The sequence below is a fragment of the Aspergillus pseudonomiae genome (genome assembly GCF_009193645.1).
Source record: "Aspergillus pseudonomiae strain CBS 119388 unplaced genomic scaffold BDV37scaffold_23, whole genome shotgun sequence".
NCBI classification, from domain to species: domain Eukaryota; kingdom Fungi; phylum Ascomycota; class Eurotiomycetes; order Eurotiales; family Aspergillaceae; genus Aspergillus; species Aspergillus pseudonomiae.
The window spans coordinates 377,723-402,446 of record NW_022476015.1 but is presented as its reverse complement, the minus strand read 5'-3'; the positions used below and the strand labels follow the sequence as shown (position 1 = coordinate 402,446).

The 24,724-nt window shown below is 44.2% G+C and overlaps 8 protein-coding genes across 8 annotated transcripts; 3 read left to right on the top strand and 5 right to left on the bottom strand.

Annotated features, from left to right (window-relative positions):
• Positions 1-3,675: 3,675 nt before the first annotated feature.
• Positions 3,676-4,878, bottom strand: BDV37DRAFT_293189 (uncharacterized protein; the record flags this gene model as incomplete). The annotated part of the gene is made up of 3 exons (XM_032089355.1): positions 3,676-4,320; positions 4,369-4,710; positions 4,780-4,878. 3 exons carry the CDS (start codon positions 4,876-4,878, stop codon positions 3,676-3,678), a joined length of 1,086 nt encoding a protein of 361 aa, XP_031942823.1.
• Positions 4,879-5,537: 659 nt separating this feature from the next.
• Positions 5,538-7,297, bottom strand: BDV37DRAFT_270737 (cytochrome P450; the record flags this gene model as incomplete). Its single annotated transcript, XM_032084607.1, has 6 exons — positions 5,538-5,725; positions 5,809-5,910; positions 5,968-6,268; positions 6,494-6,774; positions 6,889-7,071; positions 7,135-7,297. 6 exons carry the CDS (start codon positions 7,295-7,297, stop codon positions 5,538-5,540), a joined length of 1,218 nt encoding a protein of 405 aa, XP_031942822.1.
• A 778-nt stretch (positions 7,298-8,075) lies between these two features.
• Positions 8,076-10,605, top strand: BDV37DRAFT_281905 (transcription factor domain-containing protein; the record flags this gene model as incomplete). Its single annotated transcript, XM_032086915.1, has 5 exons — positions 8,076-8,448; positions 8,508-8,803; positions 8,852-8,932; positions 9,002-9,624; positions 9,693-10,605. The coding sequence occupies 5 exons, from the start codon at positions 8,076-8,078 to the stop codon at positions 10,603-10,605; spliced, it is 2,286 nt and encodes a 761-aa protein (XP_031942821.1).
• A 116-nt stretch (positions 10,606-10,721) lies between these two features.
• BDV37DRAFT_293188 (glycosyl hydrolase) lies at positions 10,722-12,509 on the bottom strand (the record flags this gene model as incomplete). The annotated part of the gene is made up of 1 exon (XM_032089354.1): positions 10,722-12,509. One exon carries the CDS (start codon positions 12,507-12,509, stop codon positions 10,722-10,724), a length of 1,788 nt encoding a protein of 595 aa, XP_031942820.1.
• A 583-nt stretch (positions 12,510-13,092) lies between these two features.
• Positions 13,093-14,765, top strand: BDV37DRAFT_270735 (glycoside hydrolase family 140 protein; the record flags this gene model as incomplete). The annotated part of the gene is made up of 4 exons (XM_032084606.1): positions 13,093-13,196; positions 13,278-13,522; positions 13,582-14,189; positions 14,271-14,765. The coding sequence occupies 4 exons, from the start codon at positions 13,093-13,095 to the stop codon at positions 14,763-14,765; spliced, it is 1,452 nt and encodes a 483-aa protein (XP_031942819.1).
• A 1,128-nt stretch (positions 14,766-15,893) lies between these two features.
• On the bottom strand, positions 15,894-18,167 carry BDV37DRAFT_293186 (flavin monoamine oxidase family protein; the record flags this gene model as incomplete). The annotated part of the gene is made up of 2 exons (XM_032089353.1): positions 15,894-16,350; positions 16,406-18,167. 2 exons carry the CDS (start codon positions 18,165-18,167, stop codon positions 16,073-16,075), a joined length of 2,040 nt encoding a protein of 679 aa, XP_031942818.1. The 3' UTR covers positions 15,894-16,072.
• A 2,207-nt stretch (positions 18,168-20,374) lies between these two features.
• On the top strand, positions 20,375-21,377 carry BDV37DRAFT_245226 (ankyrin repeat domain-containing protein; the record flags this gene model as incomplete). Its single annotated transcript, XM_032081634.1, has 2 exons — positions 20,375-20,706; positions 20,765-21,377. Coding segments are annotated over exons 1-2 (824 nt in total), but the record flags the coding sequence as incomplete, so codon positions are not given.
• A 2,159-nt stretch (positions 21,378-23,536) lies between these two features.
• Positions 23,537-24,237, bottom strand: BDV37DRAFT_245225 (uncharacterized protein). The gene has a single exon (XM_032081633.1). It carries the CDS (start codon positions 23,928-23,930, stop codon positions 23,565-23,567), a length of 366 nt encoding a protein of 121 aa, XP_031942816.1. The 5' UTR covers positions 23,931-24,237; the 3' UTR covers positions 23,537-23,564.
• Positions 24,238-24,724: the final 487 nt, after the last annotated feature.

The window sequence follows — 24,724 nt, the reverse complement described above, 5'->3', positions numbered from 1 at the left end:
CTATAATTCTTTATATTAATAATATAATATATTTTATTAATACTACAAGCTTATTATATTACTAATATATTTAATTATATTACTATTATAATATACGTAATTTATTATAATAGCTAATATTAATATTAATAGCCTTTTTTAAATAATTATTAAATAAATAATTTATTAAGTATCTTCTACTTAGAAATTAGCTATTATTATTCTATTGTTATTTTATCTTATATATCTATCTCTGATAAGGTGCGTTAGACAAGGGTCTGTAACAAAACTATCCTATCTATCTTAATAATTTAATAAGTATAGGACTTTGTAAAAGTATTTTACCTTAATTATGTAAAGAGCTTTATACGCGCTGTTTTTAAATAATACTTATTTAATAAAATTTAGTATTAAAAATTATTTATAAAAAAAATATATACTAGTCTCTATAAATATTAATTAATAATATATTTAAATAATTATATTATTTAAATAGCCTACTTAATAATTAAGCACTGTAAATATTTTACTAAAGATATTAACTTTTAATTTTCTAGTCGAGTTTATAATATTTTACTTATCGCGTAGACGAAAAACCAGTATATTTAATATATATAGTTTAAAATAGATAGTATTAATAGATTTTTAATCCCTTTTTTAAAAAATAGTATTTAATAAATCTACTCTATTTAAGATCTTATCCGCGAATTTATAATCACGGAAAGCCTGGTTAACTAAAGTTAAAAAAAAAATATTAAAAGATTTAATAAAAGTAGAATTCTTTTTATATATTTTTTATAAAAACTATATACTGGGAGATCAAATTACTACTTTTTTTAAAGTTTTTTTAAATAATCTTAATTATAGTTAAGAATAAATATAACTTTACCTTTAATCTACTTAATACTAAGATAAAAGTACTATAATAAAATTAATATAAATAAAAAATTAATAATATAATTTATATTTTATAATATATTATTATAATAGCTATATATAAATTCTTTTCTATTTTAAAATTATTATATTTCTAGACTAAATTTTAATAAATTATAAACTTGTATATCTTATCTATTCTAATTAATATGAAATAATATAGTAGTATAGATATACTAAATTCCATTTTAAATTTTTTTAAATATATATTACGATACTTATAAAAGTCCTGATATTACAAGTATCTTTAAATAATTCTAAAATTATTTTAAAAGAATTTATCTTTTAATATTTAAATATTAAATATATTTAATAATCACTCAAGATTTTTCTTTATTTACTAGATAATTTATTAAATTATTAAAGATAATTAAAAATAAAATAATTAACTTTTTTAATTATTATATTAATATATTTTAAAATATAATAGTTTTATCGATAGATAAAATCTATATTTAAATCTCTTTTTATTCTATTAAAAATACTTAAAACTAGAGTCCCACCTTTACTAAAACATTTTTTTAAATTTCTTCTTAAAAATTCTATAAAATCTTTATAAATCTAGATATTTAATAGCGAAACAGCGTGTTACGCCCGGGGCTTCGTCGTTAAGTCTGAGACCAGTTAGTGGATCACGTTTCAAGGGTTACTAATCTAAAGTCGATCCTTGACTTCTGTTATTGTTAGATTGCGATCTTAGTAGAATAGGAGTTACTCTAAACTTCTATTAATACTAGACTACTGTCGTTATAGAGATACAGTTAATACTAAACTACTATTAATATTAGATTACTGTCGTTGCAGAGATATAGTTAATACTAGATTACTATTAATACTAAATTTAAATTTAAAGAGCTAAATTTATTAAATATATATATTTAATAATTAAAAGAGTATAAATAAGTTAAAATTAATTATACTATTAAAGGTAACTCTATAATAATAATTTAAATTAATTATAAAAAATTAAATTAAATATATAAAATGAGTATTTTTATATATCCTTAAATATCTATTTCTATTATAATTTTTTTAGAGGTAGGAGATAAAATATATTTAATTATAATACGTAATATTATATATCTCCAGTATACTTTTTTTAAAATAGATTTTAAAATAGATATTATATAATAGAGCTATTATTAACGTCTATAACTCTTCCCAAATAACTATTAGATAAACGATTTATTAGATATCTTTTACTTAGAAATTGGCTATTATTATCCTATTATTATTCTACCTTATATATCCATCTCTGATAAAATGCGCTAGATAAGGGTCTGTAACACAGCGCTTTTATAATTTTTAATAAAACTAATATAATTAGTAGTAATTAATAGATCTAGATAAGATATTCTATATATATTAAAATACTCGAGAATTTAATTATATTTTCTTTCAATACAGTCAAGAATAGATCGTTGTATTTTAGAATTATTATAATTTTCGAGTTTAATTATTATAAAATCTTCTAGTAATATAACACGGTTAATAAATTTTATTTAAAATAAAAAAAGATAGCAATTATTTCTAAGGATAAACTTAAAAATAAAGCTTAATTAAACAAAGCGAATATAGAATAGAAGATATTATAGATTTTATATTATTTAATATTTATAGTAGTTTTTCATAGCGCGTAGGTATATAATTATATTTTTTAAGTCTTTTAAATAAAGAATATTTAAATTTTTAAAAAGAGCCTTAAAGGACCGCTAAGAGCGGTTAAGATACCTACAACTAGCCTTGGATAAATACAGTCATACTAATGCTATTGTATGTCTTTATTTTTTTTTTTTTTTTTGCTGATTCTTTGACCAGAAAACTTCTTGCTAGGTCATTGCACTTACCACCAGTGCGCACTAGGGCACGTTTTGTGAGATACCATGGCTATTCAGGAAGAAGAACGTGCATACTCCAGCCAGATCATACAAGTAGGACTCCAATAATGGCTTTTTCTGGGCCAGTATCAATTGTCTTGGTTTACCTAATAGACTACATGTCCAACGTACTACGTGCATTTAGTATTCAGATGTGGAAAGCATGCTAGGCGTCATGAAGCAGTAACGATACAAAAATCAATCTCGGGATTCCCGCGCTCATGGTATAAGCATTGCATACACCTTGCAGGGAGCATGGTATGTCTGTTCTATCTCTGCGATTCATAGAGCGAAGCACAGCCAAATCCTGCTCCCCGAGGGAATCACCATACCGACAGCCAGACCAATCTGCTTTTTTAGCAAAGACTGAGACCGCCCCGGGCTGATTCTTGGGCTAAGGCGGAGGGCGCCCTCGACGTCGCCTCGCATGGGGACCGGCAACGACATACACCCTGCGCCAAAGCCTTTTGATACCCGCAGTTTTCATACAAGCAGTAATGTAACCCTAGTCTAACCTATCAAGGGTCATAGATGACCCCAGATCTAACCAACCTGGCATAAGTTCTAACCTTTTCTGATAAACAACATACCCAACTTTCAACCTATTATGGACTAAACCTAGCTGTGCATGCAAGTAGCTACATGGATCATGTCGATCAAGCCTTTGTATACATTGGCTAAGTGAGCTACAGTACATGAAGGCATTACAAATTATTGTATGTTCCAGTCTTGCATACTATAACAGTTATAATAGAAATATTGCCTTGTCAAATAATCTATCTAACAAAGCGATACTTAGATGTTGGTATATTTAGATACACTGTTAACTAAATATAAGTTATACACCACCGTCACCAAAAGACTCCAGGATTTTGCAGTAGAATCACAGCTTCCCCGGGTCAAGACATATTTTCATTGCATGTGCAAGTCCTTGTATGCCAGGGTCCAGTAAGGTTTGCGAGAGCTTTTGATCCATATTCAACTCTTCTTCTTTCCTCAACACACACTTGATATACTCGGCACGTTCGTATAAGCGACGCCTTGATTCTTCCTCCTTATGCAACCCGGTGCAGTCGTAATCATTTGGGTCATCCATTGGCGGTGGTACCAGGCTCAACAACAAAGGTGGTTCAACAAGTTCCCATGGTACGGTAGAAGCTCCCTCCCAGTCAACAATAACAAGGATTTTGAAATCATTGTCGAGAATGATGTTACTATGGTAAAAGTCGGGGTGATAAATCGGGAAAGGTCCATGGTTGGTGGCCGAAATTTTGTGTGCCACTGTTTGTAGATAGTGCGGAAAATTCCTGATAGAGCTTAAAACCTCTTCCACTGGACCGCCATTCATAGCTTCTCTGATAGCCTGATCAGAAAATGGGAATTTTGCGTTCCTAGCCCATGCCTTCAAGAATTCAGCAGCTGTCACGAACGGTCCACCTAATCTAGGAATTGGCCCGACATCAAATGAGCTCTCACTTCGCCTGACAATTGAACCAATTTTTGGTAATCTGACCGAGGTCATTTGTACCTTGATAACAAATTAGTTATACTCATTGTCAGAAGTTAAGATTCATGCTTGAATTTCAGCAACTTCATCATAGAACGGCCTTCTCTCCGCCAATTGAGCCTGGCCATGATGACTGTCATAGCCTCCTTCAGCATCCATCGCAGATGAGCCAAGTAGAAATTCCATCAGAATAAATGCAGAGCCAACAATATTTTCATCGTTGACCTCATACCCAAAAACCTTCGGTATTGGGATATTCGTTCGGGCCCTGACGAGATCCATGGTATCTATCTCGGCCCGGAGGAGGCTCGTGGTCAAAGGCGTTGACGGCTCAAGTTGGACTCTGGCGATCCATTGCACATCTCCAAAACTGAGTATTCTTATAAGATGTATCCCACCAATTGTACTTTTCTCTAGTAAGGTACAAGGGGAATCCGAATTTCTGGATAAAGCATATTGGCACAGTGCGCGTCAGTCCACTGTATCGATGCAAGCATCCCTAATACGCCTGCAGAATGGGTTTCGATGATAAAAATCATCATCTTTCCAATTCGAGGTGGGCAAGGCTTCTGTGTCCATGACAGGGGGGATGCTAAGCCGGCCGGTGGATGAGGCTGTTCGTATGATTTTGGACGGTTTAGCGATCCGAGAACACTCTAGGTGGTTGCAGCGACAGGTTATAGAGACCTCTATATGTAGAATGGCAGGTGGTACATATGTTCTAAGACAATGATTGCCAACGAGTGATATGAACGAAGTTACTGAGGTGGCTGATGGAGGATTGATCACGTCACCCAGGGTTTAGCTACCTAAAATTACCGAGGATGCCGCTCCGCTGACATTGGATAACAGGGAGAGTCTGACCAACAAAGTCGCCATGGGGACACCCTAAGAGGATTCATAGCACTCTCAGAAGGGCCAACAGCCCGTATAAATAAGGCACTGACAGTAGGGGGATATGGACCGGTGTATCTGCAAAGAGAATCCCAAAACTCGCGATAAAATAGCATGCTTTCTTGCAATTCCTTTGTAAGTCTGTGCGCCAGAAGACTAACGACCTCACAGATTTCAGCATTGTGTAATCTGACCAGACTTGAAGTAGGCCCAATGCGAGCAGACCTGGTTCTAAAAACACTGAGTACTTGGACAAATACAGAATAGCTCGACGGTAAAGAAACACTTCCATTATCCAACTAATAATGGACGAGATTGTTAGACATACTCCGGGCAAAATTCATCTATCTTCTTTCATGGAACACCAACTTAAGAGGCCCAGTTACCAAGGTAAATGTATCTCGTTTACCATCCAAGAACGCGTCAACCGTCTGCTCTTGGGCAAATTGGACATCATATCTCGTCAGAATCTCGGCAGTCACACGACGAAGCTCCATCAGAGCAAGTTGCTTCCCAACGCAGGAATAGGGGCCTAGGCCTAGACATTAGCATCGTGGATAAGGGAGTGTATATTAACAGTTGGCTCTGTAATAAAACCGAATCTATCAAACCTACCCGCATTGAATGGAATGAAGACGGATGCGTCTTTTACTAGTTCGGGCTGCGTCATCCACCTCTCTGGAAGAAACTCCTCGGGCCGAACAAAGGCTCGTTCGTCTAACAAGTGTTAATATTGTTGGCTATGGGTGGGTCGATATTAGGGTAACGCCATACCTCGAAACAATGTGTGTGTCGGAATGCACACCATCACGTCACCAGGAATATATCTATCACCAATCTGGAGACCCTCCGGTGGAGTTATTCGTTGGGTACCTGATGGTACAGCAGGATGGAGACGCAAGGTTTCATTTATAAGTGCGTCGAGAGTCTTAGCACCAGTCAGCTTCTCCTGGGTCAAGTCAGGTAAAGCGTCTAGTTCTGTCTGAAGCTTTGTTTGCCAGGTGTGATCCGCAGCGAGATGGAAAAACAGATTAGTCAACGTGGCAGCAGTGGTATCACTACAGAGATTAGTGTACTGCATAATGATCACGGTTACCGCGTGTGTGATAGAACTTCTTACCTCCCTGCGACAATAATCAGATATGCGTCACCGTGTAGGTCAAGGTGATCCTGCTTCGTCTTTGGGCCCTTTTGAAAAGCATCAAGGATCCAAGAAAACACGTCTGGGCAATCAGGGTTATTCTGCGACACTTTAGTATTTTCTTACATTCACAGATCTTAAACCAGAGTTTATTCATACCTTGATTCTTTCCTCAACTCTGCCGCCAACCCAATTCCAAAATTTGAGGTAGTCCGAGTTAAGGACCGGGATTCTTTTGAAAAACGGAAATAGCCATGTCAGGTGGCTAAACAAGCCGATACTCTTCATATCCGCATGCAGCTGAGTCGAGAAATATGTATCTTGGCCGCCTACCAGCATGTCAAAGGATTTACCAAAAGACAGATCACCCATGACATCGAAGCTGTAGTAGTTGAACCACTTCGCCATATCCATCGGTTTGCCAACATTCTTACGGATAGCTTCGAGAAGCTGCTCTGCGTAATGCGAAACACGAGGCTCGTAATCGCGCAATGCTGTATTACCCTGGCAGTTAGAACACAGGGAGCATAAGGTAAAACGATATATCAGCTCACCCCTCGAACTAAAGCCTTGATCCCACACCTTCCTACGGCGAGCGTGTTCTTTCTTGTCTCGGGACATATGGAGAGATACTCTGGGTTCCAGAACGGTATACCATGGTCCTTTGCTAACTTTCGCCTGGCCGCTGTAGAGTGCTTTGACGGCTCTAGGGTCAGCAATTGAGAGCTCGGTGGGGCCTATGGACATATTAGGGAAAGGTGTAAGACGGCAAATGAGAATCCAGGGAGAAGGAGAATCACCTAATCGAACATAGTCGCCATATTGCCGATGCAGCTCACGAACTTCTTCGTAGAGATGTAGACTCTTGGCCGAAAGTGAGGTGACGTAGAAGTTCGAAAGCCGGGCGAGAAATGGACCAGGGTATCCGCCAAGACGATGCCAAAATGCACGATAAAAGAGCATGCTGGCGTACACTCCGAAAATGTGATATAGGACGACGGTAATTGCCCATCTTGGACGTGTGCCAATTGCGAAACCATCCAGTAAGGCAGAACGTTCCAGATAGACAAGGGCTGCGCTCAGTAGGATATATATGTTCACAATCCTGGGCGCCTTGACGTCCCACTCGCCATATCGATACAGAAGAAGATGGGTCGTCACGCCGCTAATGGTTGCCAAAACCCACAGGGTATCCATTGGCACAGGAGATGGATGGGTCATGCTAAAACTGTACGCAAAAGAAGTACTCCCACTTCGCTCTTTGCCCTTCCTATACCGTGTCTTTATTAAGGCTGCTGTCTATAACCGTGGCGGCTATTCCTCATGCTACCACTTGTTCCTCTCGCCTTTCAACGAATGAAAAATTTGCCTTTCGAAGGTTGTGGGTAGCCGAGGCCCGGCCCACGGCCTCAAGTGCGGGCAGCCAGTCCTTGCGTCAGATTGTTGCACTTGTTCTGCAGCTTCGCCTTGGCTCGGATGGACCGGGTGGCATGCGCGCCAAGGATCAGCATCGTTTTCGCCTAATCGGGTTGGATGGATCAACGACCCTCTCTTCCCAGCCAATTCCCCCGTAGTAAACTAGTAATGGCTTTTACCCCACAGTCTGGTACAGTATTTTAAGTTGAATCACCGGAACTGCGGGGGAAGAGGGAACTTGATTAGAACCTCTTGAATATCGCCATTATCGGAATTCACTGCGCTCACACTGGCAACAAGATGTGCAAGAGATATGTTCTTAACAATGAGTGAAACTTTACCACCTAATCCTCGTCGTCAGATAGTCGGTACGTCTACAAATGTTCTACATGCACCAGGTGCGCGGCGCACGCGCCGGGCGCCTCTTGCATGCCAGCATTGTCGACGTAGGAAGGTACGCTGTAATCTGGCGATAGAAGGCCCACCATGTGTCAACTGCCGCCTGGACGGCTTCACCTGCCTTCTTCCCCCAAGAAAATTGCCTCGCTGTCTTAAACCAAGGCTAGAAGCCCATAGCGATCACCCACCTGAGAGCATGCTTGTGGATAGGGACCAGGATATAAACGACGCTAAGGAACAGGGAGATAATAATAACACAAGTGGTCTAAGGCCGGCGCAACGCCATATTCCAACCTCCGGTATAGTTGTAATCTGCCGGAATTATCTTTGTGGCAGTCTAGTCGCTCATGCATCGCAGGTCCAAGGGATTCAATATCCTCGACCTTGGTCCCCTATGCATACTACCCCTACCTAAATGCTCCCAATCTTCATCGTCTTCCGGCGTCGGACATTACCTTCCTGGACTCCCAGAAATGTTTCAGTGTACCGTCAGGTGAATTCCTCGAGACGCTTATTTCGCACTACTTTCTATATGTGCACCCTTGCTTGCCTGTTATTAATGAGGCTGAGTTCTGGCCTGTATTTCGCCAGCGAGAACGACACAAACATTTTTCATTACTGGTATTTCAGGCGATGTTATTTGTCGCAAGCAGCGTATGTCTTGCTCCAACCAACATATTCCCCCAACTAACAATACCGCAGTATCTCCCTGTGGAATATGTGAAAAGAAGCGGTGTGCAATCGATCATTGCTCTCCGAGATACCTTCTATAGGCGCGCTAAGGTACTTGCACCCGCTAAACCCTCATACTCTCACGTCATGCCCTGAAGGAAGGTCTAAGAATATGACCAGTTGATTTACGATTTCGAACTCGAGAATGATCAACTTCGGCTTGGTCAAGCTGCAGTTCTGCTCACGTATCGGTGCTCTAGCACAGATCGCCTTAGCAATACGACATGGCTGGCACTTGGGATCCAGCATGCCCGTGCAGTCAAAGCCCATGTCTATCACCGTTACCCTACCAATGAAAGAGCCGCACGCGTTACGCTGAAACGTCTGTGGTGGTGTTTAATCCTGCGTGATAGGTTACTCTCTTTAGGGGTGCGACGAGCTCTCCAGATCCTCCCATGTCACTTTGACGTATCATCACACTCTCCACTCACCTACGAAGACCTGGAAGATGAAGTCAAAGCCTCTGAAGTCTACGATGCTGCTACGAAAAAAAGACTCATCGAAGTCGTAACGAGCCAGTTCCAGTTAGCTGCAACGATGACCTTACTCCTGATGACGGTGTATCCCCCCGGTGACCACCAAAGCTTGGGACAAGGCTTAGATCTAGTCCCGGCTCGAACGGACGATCTTAAAGAGCGCCTCCAATTCTGGGAATCAAACCATATGGTTCAGGTCGATGCATCCGACGGCCAGTGGCACCAGGCAGTGGTCTTTTATTGTCAACTAACCTCTTTATACTATCAGTAAGAGCTACAGATGCCATGTTAACGCGGGCTGCTTTGCTAATATGTACTTTCTGTATTTCTACCAGATCTGCTCGCCTAGTCCTGTATCACTATGTTTCCTTTTGCCTTTTCGCTCAAAAGAACCTGGAGTCCACCGCCCAGGATCTTGAAGACCCGGAGCTCGACTTAATGGACGCTTTGACGACAATGAATGACAGAGTAAAAAGGTTTGTGATCGACGGCACAGCAGGTCAATTACCCATTGGCGTCGTCGCATACACCGTTGCCCCGCAGATTCTGCTCAACATCAACCTCCGGCTCTGTCGGAACGACATAGAGAGACAGCGTCAAGAGCAGCCTCTTAGGTTTTACACCGAGATCTCTCGCCTTTACAATATACGCTACGATGTCGAATATATATCCGCCTGGATCCGAAATATAGTGCGTACGTTCGAATTTCGTGTATCCCACGGGGGCGTGGAACTCTTGAAACAGCGAAACCAGCCTGTCGATACACCATCTCAATCAGCTATCGCTACCGCCAATCGATGTTATAGGGGTGGACTGTCTGAACTCCTCAGTCGTCAGCCATCTGTCTATTTTGAGCTTGTTGCGGTTGTGGACTATTTTATGTCAACAGGCCGCGGGGCTTTTGAAGCCCCCAGTTCCATTCCTATCCTCCCGTCTATCCAATGTCTGCCTCTATATCAGGAGCCTAACCTACCGCTATCCTTGCCTGTCGCCAAGTTGGCAGCCGAGCAACCCCTGGCCGAACAAACTCTACTGTGCCCAGAAATGGAAAATTTGCATGAGGAGGCATCAGAAGCGTTCGACTCAGTCTCGTTAGACGGAATGTGGCTATTCCCAGCCTCAATTGAGAGTGCCGAAGTGATGGCCTCCGATAATGAGGGGATACAGATGGATGACATGCCGTTTACTGATGACGATCCGGTTTGTGCTAATAGTATATGGCACGACCTAGGCTTATGTGGGGAGTAGCGAAGAATGTGTACTACTATCTATTTCCTGGTTGTCAATTGAATGTGAATGTTTACTCCGTACAACGCAGTTCTGGCCGACACTAGTAGCAATCCCGACAACAACACTTCAGAAGCCTAATTAATTACCTGTCCTTGTGGTAAATACGTCCAATTCCCCACCGACACCTCAAACTCCCCATTCACACTTCCCGCGCGACCATTAGTAGTCGCATAAGGCCCGACTAACGTCCCCGTAAAGCCCGCACTCAGCTGGCCTCCGCGTGCGACCCCGTATGTCTGCATGAGATGTTTAGCATCTCGTGGTCCCGCAGCGAATGAGTAGTTCGTCCAGTTAAACGCTTTGATTTCCATAGTAACCGGTGTATCGATTGACATATGCGGTGGGAACGGGAACACCGTCTCTGGGACATAGCTCCCCGACATTCCACGGAACCGGAAAAAGGGTGCAAGCTCACTGGAAGACTTGGTATCGTCTCTCTGTCGAAGAAGGGCTATTCCCAGGTCGAAATGGTAGGCCTCCGTCAAGAATAGACTGATGCCAACTTCATCCTCATTGTTGTGTAGAGTCGAAGCGTTGATGTCTAGGTGATACGCGAAGAGACTGTCTGTCTGTCGTCGGCCGATGAATGTTTGGCCCTTACCGCCGGTGGATTGTCCGTCGGTAGAGGTTAGATTTAACATTGACGAACGAAGTACCAGTGCGTTCTCAAACCCTGGCGGCGACAAGAGGTAGGTATCCGGCGTTGGCAGTCGCCAATGTATCAAATTCAAGGGTAATGTCGAGTTCGGTGGGAACGTCAGATGATCAGGGCTATCGACATAAGGACCCTCACCGTTAGACACAAGGACAGGCTGGGAGGGGAGTTCCCATCCATTGGTGATGCCAGTCACATTCTGAAAGATGGGCCACTCCCCCGTTTCCCAAGTCACAGGGGTCATAACTGTCTCCCTGCCCATCGGATAATTTTTGAAATCAGGTCCAGATCGAGTTGACAACGCGGCTGCCCACCAGCAGCCCTGGGCATCCTGAAACAGATCGGCGTGTCCCACTGCTTGAAAGAAAGCTGTTGTATTCGCATTAGTGAGCACGGGATTGTGAGGCGCAGGATCATAGGGTCCGTTGATACTTCTCGACCGCGCCATAGTCACCATATGACCTTCTCCTGTGCCACCTTCTGCGAGCATTAGGTAGTAGTAGCCATCTTTCTTATATAGATGCGGACCCTCTGGCGCCAGGCCTCCCGTGCCATTCCATGGGTTTGTCCAGGCTCCCGTGTCGTCTGTCTGCAGGTTAATCGTGGCGGTTTGGATCCCAGGCCAGACTTTATATGCATGACTTCCTGTTACATAGACCTGTCCATCATCATCCCAAAACAATGAGGTATCATAACCCCCAAAGTTAAAATGCACGGGATCCGTCCAGCTATCCGAATTGAAAGGATCGTCTGTGCTGATCACAAAATTGTCCCAGCGCGATTCGTCATCGGGCGCCAAATCATCAAACACCAGGGTTGTACTAATCCAGAATGTACCTTTTCCATGGCCACTTCCATTGTTGGGGCTATTGCTCCCTTCTTCACGATACCTAAGCGTGGGTGCCCATATGCCACTTGTGTCCTTGATTGTATCCGCCAACTTCGGCAGCATCTCTGGCCGCGATATAGCATTTCCAATCAGCTTCCAGTTTCGCAAGTCTTTTGAGGCGTGGATGGGTATCCCTGGAAAGGCATTGAAGCTACTGGAGGCGCAAAAGTAGGTATTGCCCCAGGATGGAACGAATATGCAACTGGGATCTGGGTGGAACCCCGGCAGAATTGGATTGGTGTAAGTACTGTTCTGGTGGTTAACATGGCCCAAGGCCAGTCTGCCCATCAGCAAGAACACAAAAAAGGTTTCGGCCATCTTGAGGCACAATGCGAAGTATGACGGATGGAGAATAATACAGGGCATAAGGTGGGAAGATATGAAAGGTTCCTTAGATGAATCTTCTACGTTTTGGTTGGTGGACTATCCTAATAGTCGGCAAAGGGCTCCCGAGCAGAGATCTGTTGTGAGGCCGTGCACCACACCTTTTGCTCAACGCTATATCGAGAACAGTAGTGCTTAGTGTTTCCTATTCTAGCTTTCATGCTCTTAGAGTTGCGTGGTAGAGTTAGCCCTATTCCTCCATGTTCAACCGCACTGCGGGGTAGATGTGCATTTATCCAGACCCCGCATTGAGCCATCTGAACATTGTTTTCGATAGTAAGATGCTGAACCACTGAACGTTACAGGAACATATACCATTTGTGGAATTTCCTGCCCGTGGCCGCGGGTACTAATGCAGGAAGAGAGGTTAACAGTGATGTTCGACTCGACTTCTATGCTCATCTGCCCTCGTGGAATAGCCGCTAAAAGGCCCAAGGACCGGAAGGCCTTGCACCACAATGGCGATATATATGATACATGGAGCTGCAACGGTTTTGGCTATTAGTAAAGCACCATTATGAAGCTCAAATCTCTGTTTTACACCACTCTCCCGTTCTTGCAAGCCGCCGTAGCATGGCAAGTCCCAGAGAAATATGCCATCACTCCGTCCTCCAATGGCCGGTTCCTTCAAGACCTTGATGGAAAGCCATTCTTTTGGCAGGCGGACACAGCATAGCTGTTATTCCATCGCCTCAACTTCAGCGAGGCTGACATATACCTCTCGGACCGAGCGAGCAAGGGGTTCACGATGGTTCTAGCCGTTGGATTTACCCAGGCAGGCATCGACAGTCCTAACCGAAATGGCGACCTGCCTTTTATCAACGAAGACGTCACAAATCCCAACGAAGCCTACTGGGCTTATGTCGACTCCATTGTCGAGCTAGCATGGAGTAAAGGCATCCGAATCTGCATGGTCCCCTCATGGGGTAAATATGTGCACGGCAGCGGTGCGTCTTCCGTCATAAGGTCTTAGAAACACAACATAGCTTGGTCTAACCAGTACTAGACAACTCAGCCAGCGTACTTGACACGAACACAGCATTCACATTTGGCAGATTCATCGGCCAGCGATATCCATATCTTCCAAAGACCCTCGTTGGCGACACAAACCCTTACTGGCTAAACAAAACAGCCGTAAAAGCTGACTATACCAACGGTGGTGCTCCTCCAACTTACCAGGTCATTGACTGGTCACCGGTCTACGATGACTTGGCCAATGGCATTGTGGCCGGCGAGCGACAGGCTATCACAGACTCCTCTGCTCAGAATGGGCCGACGTGGTGGCCACTAATGTCGATCCACCCGACAAACCAATGGTTCACAGCCGGGCCGCTCGCGCTCGCACACGCTTTCTTCGGGGACCGGCCATGGCTTACCCTAGATGCCAGTCAGTCTGGTCACGCAGACTACCCGCCAAACCCTCCCATCCCTTGGTGGAATTGTCGGCGTGGCTGGGAGCCCGTCGAGCTTATGTACGCCGCGGGCTCGGTGCCTGGGGGTCGTGTGCGGCCGGTCATTGATAATGAGGCGCATTATGAGAACAGATATAATAATGGTAATAGCAGTAAGCCTGTTTGGAATGCAAGCGATGTGCGGATCGGAAGCTGGCAAGCGGTATGGCCCACATCCACTGAACGCATTTCGATGCTGTTACCGTAGGGGACGACGGAGAGCAGCACTGACGAAAGAGATTAGGTCTTCTCGGGCGCAGCGGGATTAACTTACGGGGCGAATGCCATGCAGCAGTGTGCTATCCCTGGACTTTTCGCCTCCGACGGTAGTGGGACAAGCGACAACTGGCTCATGGATCTCGATCTACCTGGATCTAGCCAGATGCAGTGGATCAAGAAGGCTATAACGGATAGAGGGAATACGACATTCTTCAGGCGTGTGCCAGCACAAGATATTATCGTGGGGAATGCTGGTTCTGACGATGCACGGATCACAGCCACAAGGGATAGTGGCGGTAACTGGATCATGGTTTATACCCCCACGGGGAAGCCGTTCCAGATTGAGACAATGAGTCTGGGCTCTTGCAATGTGCAGGCAAGCTGGTATGATCCCTTGAGTGGCGCGTATAGCAAACTTGATTATACTCAGTGTGGCGAAAACACAACTATTCGGACGTTTACCCCGCCTAGAACAAGTGGACATGCAGATTGGGTCCTGGTCTTGGATGTAATGCATTAGTGGATGGTGTGGCTTCGTTGGGCGATCTCGGCTTTAATACATGGGGGGTCAAAAGTCTGACTACACTAGCGCGTTTCCGCCAACGCGTTAAAAAATTATACTTTCTTTAACTATCTACCACACCACTATTATAAGATTTTTTAGAATCGATATCAGTAGAAATAGAAAATTAAATTAAGAGCTTTTTACTGAAACGCGCGCGGTAATTATATCTAGTTTAAAAAATAATCTATTGTCTACTTAACTTATAAAGTAATTTAATATCTATCGCTTTACTATTTACTTAATTAAAAAATACTTTTAATACTACTATACTTTAAAAAGTAAATCTAGAAAAAGCAGATCTTAAAAGTTTACCTTTATTAAAAAGTATTATATATATCTACTTACCCGCCGAAGATTTAAAATAGACTATAATTTTGCTCTCGTGATCCATATATAGCATCCTCGAGTTGTGTATACACGTTAAACTACCTCCAGATCTCGATCTGTTACTAGCTTTGGGGTTGGATAATATGAATTGTGCAGGCATTAGTGGGCTTTCCATCAGATAGGATTGGCGACGTACTAGCTGAGAGCTAAGAAAGGGCCAAAATTACGAAACATCGGCCGAATAATATAGACTTGTCCTGTCTCGCGGAGAGGTGTGCCCACACAGATATCTGCATCGCACATTTTGCTGTATTCGCATGCTTTTGTCATCCGAGTTGACTTACGAGGACACTGTTTCTGGTGCTTTAAACAAGTCGACTCGGTCGGGAATGTGGTGCAACCGCCATTTCTAAGTAGTCACTTCCATGAAGAAAGAGATACCTCAAGCGTGACTAGTCCGTGAAGGGTGGGGCAAATAAAACAATGGAGCTAGCTAGCTAAGTAGTCTTAATTTTGCTGCACATTAGCAGTTTTTCTACTCGCACCAGGTCATGGTTTCGCTACTTATGATGATGATGAATTCATTTGCCCGACGTAGCTTGCTCTAATATATGCTGCTATGCGGGAGTGCTGTCAGGCCTGCCGACAGCTTCAGAGTGGTTGCCAGGACTCTTCATATTAAGCACTCAATCAGTCTGATATCACTCCGAAATAGAATATTCACCAATAAAAATAGGAAGACAAGGCAAAGCGTATGGAAAGAAAAGGCATTAAAATATGTGGAAAAGATTGGAATCCAAATAATCAATAAAAAAAAAAAAGTAGTAAAGGTGAATCAAAGAAATACATTGCTAATTTGCTAGATACATACTGAAACATATGTATTGTACGTATGGGAATAATATACTGTGAGCTACTAAGAAACAACAAGGATCTTAAACCTTGATCCACCGCCCCATCCAAGTATTCACAATTTCTTTCGCTTCATCCACCAAGCCAAGGTCAAGAAGGAGCTGTGTGGTTCCACGGACGGCAGAGTCCAACGCCGAGAAAATCCAGGCATGAGTGTAACTAGTATGTTCGCCGATAAAGATTGTCTTGGATTCGGTTTGGTAATACGCAGGAAGATACAGCTCCTGCTGTCCGACAACAGGAGCCGCCCAAGCACCAGCCTGATGCTCGTCAACTTCCCAGCATTGGCGGTCATAGATGCCTGTAAATGGTCAGTAATCCGGTCTCAACTGCAAATAATTCGCCTAGAAACTCACCAGTGTATTGTTCGGCGGCGATGTCACCATGAATTTGGACCATAGAGCGCATTACCAGAGCAACGTGGTCCTCAGTGCTCAAGGCAGCGACCGACCGTGCCGGAGTATCACTGACGTACGATGCCAGGACAACGCCTGGCCCGGTGCCGTTAATGTTGAAGGATGGATAGCAAACCGACCCGATTCCCGCTAAGTCCACGGATCCGCATCCTCCAAAGATGGGCTTCTCCTGGTGTTCCCAGAATCGTGTCTTGAAGAGCAGTGACATCTTACAAGACTGGGCGTAATTCATGGAGGAGATAGCCCGACTCAGAAGAGATGAATAGCGAGGCATATCCCATAGCCGGACCTTGCTAAATGGTGCAGAGACAACTGCATAGTCATATTCTGCACTTTCCGGCTCTAGTTGCATTGGATCGTCGCGCCAATTGACAGCGATCTTTCCGGATGTCTCATTGAAGGATAGCCCCTGGATCTTGCGGTTCAAGGTTGTCTTATTCGCGACATGTGGCCAAAAGGCACGTGGGAGCGATTCAAGTCCTTTGTCAATGGTGCGCCATTGGGTGGCACTGAAGTAGACGCCTTCATAGAGACTATCCCACATCGGAGTGTCGTCAGTTCCAGCAACATAGTCGGTGATGTTGTCATTGTACCCGAGAGCATAGCGCAAGTAGCCCGCTTCTGACCAGTGGAAATATCCACTTTCGACAGCGGACTTGTGTGCCTGATACATGTTGGCGATGATCTTTGGGGTGATCTTGTCCGCAGTAGTATAGTCTGTGTACGCTTGCACTGCATCTGCGGCAGCTGTCGCATTGGAAGACGCTGCCTCGTAGTTAAGCGATGAATTCGCAGCTACGTCTGCCGCGGTAGGAATAAGTCCATTGGGCAAACGATTACCACCGGTGCTAGCCGGCACATTCGGACTGTTCTGAACGAATGGAATAAAATTTACAGCAAGTTCGGGAGTGTCCGAATTCATCTTGTTGAGCACATCGCCCAGCTGGAAAACCATCTTGTGGTCCTGAATTTCGAGGGTTTCATTCGTGTCCGCATAGGTGATGCTCACGGGGAACCGCATCGGACCCATCTCCTGGTACTGGTACTGGTCCGGGCGTGTATTGTTGAGGTATTCGGTACGGATACGGCCTCCTATTCTGCCGGAGGATTCAATGATGTGCCAGTTGTGTATGCCGACTGACTCTAGTAGATGACTGGTCAACAGGCCGGACATGCCTCCTCCGATAATCGCCACGGAGGCGTCCTTCGCTTGAGCCACGACGGCCTTGCCAGGCTCCTTCGCCTCCATGTATGCGATACCATCGAACCATGGCCCCATCGCATCGGCGACATCCGCAATACTCTCTCGCCGTACGAGTGGTGCGGCCACAGACACTGGGGTTGATCTTCCAACTAATGTTGATCCCGAAAACGCGTGAAGACAATGCAGGTGGGGAGCATCCGATGGTGTCGCCCAGACGAACCGCTCGGGATGAGCGTCGCGCTTCACAAACATGCTTCCGATCTCATGGTGCTTTTGGCTGGAACTGGAGAGATCACAGTCACCATACAGGAGGTGAATCTCGCCTTGGAAGTCCGAGTCGAGGAAGTCCATTCGGACGTTGTGTAAGGAGTCAGCGGTGACATCTGGAACTCGGAAACGGACCAGCTCCGTCTGCTTGTGTATAACAGCGGCGCAGCTTATGTGAAGAAAGCCCAAGGCCAGGAGCCCACTCATATAACGGTGAAATGTTGCCGCCATAGCTAATAATGGCTCAATATCTGTCGAGTTCAATGAGTTCTACTCCAGGAAATACATCAGCTTTCGGTGACATTCTTATAGCCGTTCTCTGAACAAGCTAGGGCTCTGCTGCGGAACATTTACTCCCTCCTTATCAGATACGATCATCACCCTCCAGCCGATAGGAATTTCACTCTACAATCTATCCTGTAATGGAAGTTTTAGCAATCCGAGTGAATTACCAAAGGAAGATACAGACAGTGCTACGCGATGAGTAACACGATATTGACTGATAACGAGCGGTACAACAATCACGGTGTGCAAAGTCCACTTATATTTCCTCTACTTATCGGCTCGGCTCTCTTATCGAATACAAACCAAGACGTCCCCGCTAATCCCCACGTTTATCCATCCGCATATCCGGGGAACCAGTTAGAAATGTTTCGGAGGGCATGTTGACAGGTACGAGATCGGAGATACCAAAATGTATAGGGTTTCCCTTCGGGGTAATGATCTACTCCCGCGGCTTGTTCCGACGTTCCGACTTGTCTTATCAGACGAACGAAGAATCACCGTGCAGTCGAAAGGGCGCGGGCGGAGCTCATCTTATCTTATCCTAGCCGACGGTATATAGGGCGTGGAGAACGGACTTCTCGTCCGCCCAGCCGTACTCATGCCACTATGATGAATGCGGTTAGAAGTAAACGATACCCTCGGTATGTTCCTGCGTCATGCGTGATAGACAGCAAGTCGTAGTGGAGTATCGGTGAGTTGCGTGATAACGGGTGGGAATGCCATCCCTAGGTGAGTAGGAGTGAACCTTGGATTTACGTAGATCGGTCTACTGCTATTATTTCTCCAAGCTTGAGACAAATATCGAGCGCTTCTCCCGCTTTCATTCTATCCTTTACAACTATATATATCCCTATCGCTCACGTGACTGAAGCGACCTCTCCATAGAGGAGCTGAAGTGTAAGAAGTACAAACTGTTTCGGAAGTCAGTAGTATTGTATAGATCTATGGAGGAACACCGGAAGAGCCTGATATTATAGAGGATATGATCAGTCGCAAGAAAACATTCTTAGCTATCGATATGAGATAGGAGCGTGGTAGCTAGAATTCGATGCAGCTTCGACTGGCCCCTGGGTAGCTCTACGGCTACCTTGCTAGGAACTATCTATGAAACTGCGTTGACATTAATAATTCTCTGTTACTGCACTGCATGTACGGTCTCCAGGTGACCAACGAGGTAGTGTTGGTTTTCTCGTAGTTTTCTTTGGTCAGTCTCAGTGAAATCTGGACCCTATTCGGGAATAAAGAAAATAGAAGGAGCTAATATCGCTTAAAAAGGTAACGATGGCGCCGACTGACTATTTTATTATCTTCACTTCTAGACTGCATATAAGGTCCCATTGTCGTGTCTAGTATAGCTCCAGAAAGGATAAATATCGTCCTAGTCTAAGGCTCGTTCAAGATACCGTTAGTCTACGACGACCTTTTGACTCGTCTTCGGGATCTTGGGTACTCCATTGTTCTTCCATCCTTTCTAAGTTGCTCTGATATGGATCACAATGATTTCTCCACTCGTACACTGGCGGATAATATATTAGCCATTACTAAAGCTATTAGGTAGTTAATCGAGGATAAAAAAACTGTGGTACTTGTGATGCATCCGTACGGCGGCATTGTCGGCAGCGAAGGGATTCCCACGAGCCTTAGCTATAAAGCGCGTCAGGCTCGTGGCTAGAATAGTAATGTTATTTATCTCTTCCATTACACAGCCTTTCTATTGGACAAGGCGAAATCGGTTCTGGAGACATTTAGCGAGTCGCCGAATAACGATGCTAGGGTACTTGCCTCGCCCTTCAACACCTAGGACCTGAGTGCATAATAATACTCTGCAATATAAACAGAAATGTCAACTCAATTGCAGAGAATATTCTGGCGGATGAACCCGAGACCTATTTGGTAAAGCAGTACGGATTCTCAGAGTAGATGTCGCTTAATCGACGAGATTTGTTCGGCGCCAAGGTACCAGTTAGGTCTCGGGGAGGTTGCCGCAAAGCCGGCTCTGAACAAGGATGGTACTGTGTCTTACTATTTACATACCTGTACGCCGTACAGGTATACCTTACCTTCCGCTGCCGCCACCGCCTTCAGTTACGCATAAATAAATTGGTATTATTGTAGTCATCAACAGTATATGCATATAACACACGAATCTTCATCCGACTTGCACCATGGCAACCGACTATGACTCTTTTGTTGAAGCCTTTTACATTTCCTGCGAAGCCGGTGACCTACTAAAAGCCAAAGAAGCCCTAGCCAGCGGTCGACTGACCCCCGAGGACCTAGAGGAGGGACTTGCTCTCGCCACTGGGAAGGCGCATTCTGATCTAGTGGCCGTGCTATTTGATGCTGGGGCTCCTGTGTCCGATTTGACAGTAGCTGCTCTTCCTGGGACTTCAGGGGTAAAGCAGCACCCTAGTGTTATTCGCCAGTATCTTGATCATGGTCTTGACGCTAACGGCAGCTACAGCAACGGTATTCCTATCCTAGCGTATGTATCAGCTTCGTTCGTTGAATATTCAAGAAATGCAACTCACCTTTGACGACAGTCTAATGATGGATCCTGCCTGTGCTCAAGAATTACTCTCGCGAGGCGCTGACCCTAACCGATCTGATCCCCAAGGGGTGACCCCTCTCACCCTAGCCATTAACAGCACCCGCGAAGAAGATACATCTTTGATTGACCTGCTTCTCGCGTCTGGGGCCAAGCTGGAACCGGATCTGCTCTTTGTTGCGACGGCTCCGCGCGTGCCGCAAGGAGAGTTCATGACTAGGTTTCTTCTAGCTAAGGGTCTTAATCCTAATATAATGTCTGTCAAGTATGGCAACCCAATACACCGCGCTATCCACTCTGCTAGACCGAATATTGTCAAAGTGTTGTTGGATGCAGGTGCAGATTCTACAGGACAATCGGCTCATCCTCAGTATCGTGGTGGAAGTCCCTTACAAATCGCTAAATGTATACGGTCGCCTGAGCTCCAGAAGACTATGCTGGCTCTCCTTCGGTCGCGAGGCATAGACATTGGCGGAGGCGCTGGTCCCGTGGAAACTGAGTGATGCTTTTAGCACGGTCCCTTCAACCGTTGGAGATTCGGAGTTGCTTTGACCTCGGCACTATTCTGGAGATTTAGAGGGCGGGTGTTAAGATTGTGTTGGAATGCAGATTCTAAATTAGGACATCACATATGCACATGGAATTCTCATCGAGTTTACGGGCCACTATAAGCCATCCCCAATGGGGATATAGATACGAGTAGCGCAAATCACAAACCCGGATATAACGAATCCCTCTATGTAGTGGGTTTTCAACATGGAATCAAGGTTTCACTTAAACTAAGATTAATGGACGGTCAGTAAATGCTGAATTGCTCCGTTATCTTATAGTTCATAGAACTTAATTATCCTATTTAATTTTTCGAAACTTTAACTAATATAATGAATGGAAGTAGTACGTAAAAATACAAATAATTAATAGATCACTCAGGATATTATAGTCCTTAGTAGTACAGGATAATAGCAGGAGCACTACTATTAGATAAGGTTTAACTATTAGAAAGATCCACTTATTCCTCGTTACTATAGGAAAATTATCGTGTATAAGAGTGTATCTCTAGATCTTTACTGAGGGGGAAGAGCTATTGTAATCTGAGAATATTCATTTTTATATAATGGCTATACTAAGAAGGTGTAGTCCTGGATTAATTAAAGTTCCCTAAAACTTGAATCTGCAAGTACAAAGTATTTCCTATATTACACCGGCTTGACTTTTACTATCTATAAGCCCCTTTACTAAAGTCCTAGGGAGTTATAGAATAATAGTAATAGATAATTTAGGAATTTATATTTTTTACTTATTTACTTATATCATATTTCTTTTTGGGGGGGGGGGGGGATGAAAGAAGGGTGATTTCCAATGCTGTCGAATCTAAACTAAAACGGCGTTTCAATAACCCACTAGAGTGGACTGTAGTAAGGGAATGTGAGTCTCTTTTTTAGACCTCGAACTCAAATCATCTGATCTCCACTACATCAAACATTAGATTTTTGCATATAGCGAACCGTTGTGCCATGTACTGTCGATCGATGATATTTATTCATTTCTTCCTGTTTCTCTGCTTCATATAGGCAGCGTCACTATTTATAGATAAAGCTTCTGCAGCTAGGGGTCAACAAAGCCACTGCGGGTCGATCGAACTAACCCGCGAGGAATGCTCCGAATTATGTCCGGCAGATCGGCAACACTATTGCTGTACTATGGACAACAGCCAAGCAAGGGGCTATCCATCAGAGTATTTAAGTCCGGCATCTTGCTTGGGTACTGATTTCTATTTAACTCCTGCTAGCGACGGGTGTTATAAACCGTGGTTTCACTACTGATCTATTCAATTCATCAATCGAGAACCGTTACCTCTAGTATGACCACAATATCCCTGGTTCCTATAGACTACACAAGATATTTCTAACAAGCTTAACAGACTACAAGATGAAATTCACGTGGCCATTTCTCGCAGTCCTCCTGGTAGGGGGGGCTTCAGCTGCTGCCCCCCAAACATGTTCCGGGGAGGTAAGACTCTACATTGAGAAGCAAATCACGAATTCAAATGTTAACTCTGGTTCCTGAATTTTCTAGAACGAAGAATTCAAGGAATGTGGGACCGCTTGTCCTCCTTCTTGCGATTCACCACATGCCCAAATTTGTACCATGCAATGTGTTGTAGGCTGTCAGTGTATAGAGGGCTATGTACGCAACGCAGTAAGTATCACTGGGTCAGTATATATTAAACACACCAGACTAATTTCTCCCGAAATTATAGGACGACCAGTGTGTGGCCTTGAGTGAATGTCCGGAGGGTAGTACTGAGCACTAGTTTGTCAGTATAAAAGCTTAGTACTAAATAAGATAGGAATGTGAGGTGGCTGGATTTATCCTGGGAATATAAACGAGCCGAACCCTGTCAAGCTATAGTCATTCTTATTTCTACGTTATGGGCATGTTGCCTATCACTTAGTTCGGTGCTCTACAGTAATATCTAATGCTGCGCCGGTTGCTTCAATTCTACATGGCTGCGTTCAGTTGTCAGCGTGGCTACGATTTATCGATGTCAAATTTTCCTCTTATTGACATCAATTCCGTTCATTCCGAGTATAAATAAATTGCCACGCGGGGCTCTCACGCATTTAGGGAAAATTCACATTAGATAGTATTGGTAACTTTATCAACAATCAGAGTACGCGAACACATATCCAAGCCCCGGTTCCACCGATGATTACAGTTTTGACATACAGTATTAAGCTCCCCGAGATAGCCGTACACAACATTTCAATATTCACTCGCCATGAAGATTAATATTAATCCCGGCAGACAATGAACCCGTGATCAAGCTCGACCACCTTGCCCTGATCAAGCTTGACCCAGGTTTGCCGTGCATTGAGCTCGGCATTCACATTGGGGTGCTGAAAAATGTGGCAGACGCTCGTCTGCTGGAACCTATTGAACTGGGCGCTCGAGGCACTAACGACGCCGTTGACAACCACAGAGGTATGGCCCCAGAGGGCCTGGATGGAGCGTGGGTTGCCGTCGGTGGGAATATCAACGTTGGCGTTGGCGCCAGACTGCTCGTTGCTGAGCTGGACGGTCACAGACTGAACGTTGGTAGGACCAGCAATGACGCTGGAGGTGGCCATTAGGCCCAAGGCAAGTGGAATAAACCGCATTTTGGAAGTATCGCGTGGATAAAAAGGCGCAAAGTGTATCTATTTGAGGATGCTGATTGAGATTAAAGCTTCTGATGATTTTGTTGTATACATCTTGAGCATAGCTTTCAGCTGCTTTATATACATTTTCGTGTTGTATAGGCCTGAGCATAATAGGGATTGTTGGGTTTAATTGTTCTCGGCTCGATGTCATCGGGTGAGGTCGATCCATGGATTGCGAGCTGGAAATACGAACCGAGAGCTCAGCTCTCGCCGGATGCGGATATAGCCTCCTCTCGGCTTCCGCCAAACGAACGGTACGGTTAGCTGCAGTTAACCGCTCGTTAGTGGTCGTATGGCTCGCTACGCCGTGGATATTATATCCGCTGCGCGTAGCTCTCGTCAGATGATCCATGACGCATATCTACATCTGTTCTGGTCGGTAAAGCAAACCACTCGACTCGAACTTTTGCTTGACAAGAGTCATGTAATCGCGGCAAGATTTGTTCTAGATTGTCATCGCCATTCTGCAAACCATGAAACACACGACATGGCCTTATCCACACATGGAATTACCTCAAGAAGTCGCCTTCTGTGTCATGCTTGTGTATTGTGCCGTCACTTAACTGTCATTTGCGTCCTGATAACCCATGTAGTTGTGGTAATAAGCTCTACTTGCAGCTTGACCTTCCTGGCCGCCCATATAGCTATTAGGTGACGTCGCAGCTATGTATCCATAAGGTGTTGGCCATGCTCGGCTATGGCGCTTGATTCCGCCAAACGGTATATAACAAGCTCAGAGGGCCACTGAGTGA

Bases quoted from the DNA above. Each gene is read 5' to 3' on its own strand.
- BDV37DRAFT_245225 (XM_032081633.1), bottom strand. From the start codon at position 23,930: ATGCGGTTTATTCCACTTGCCTTGGGCCTAATGGCCACCTCCAGCGTC.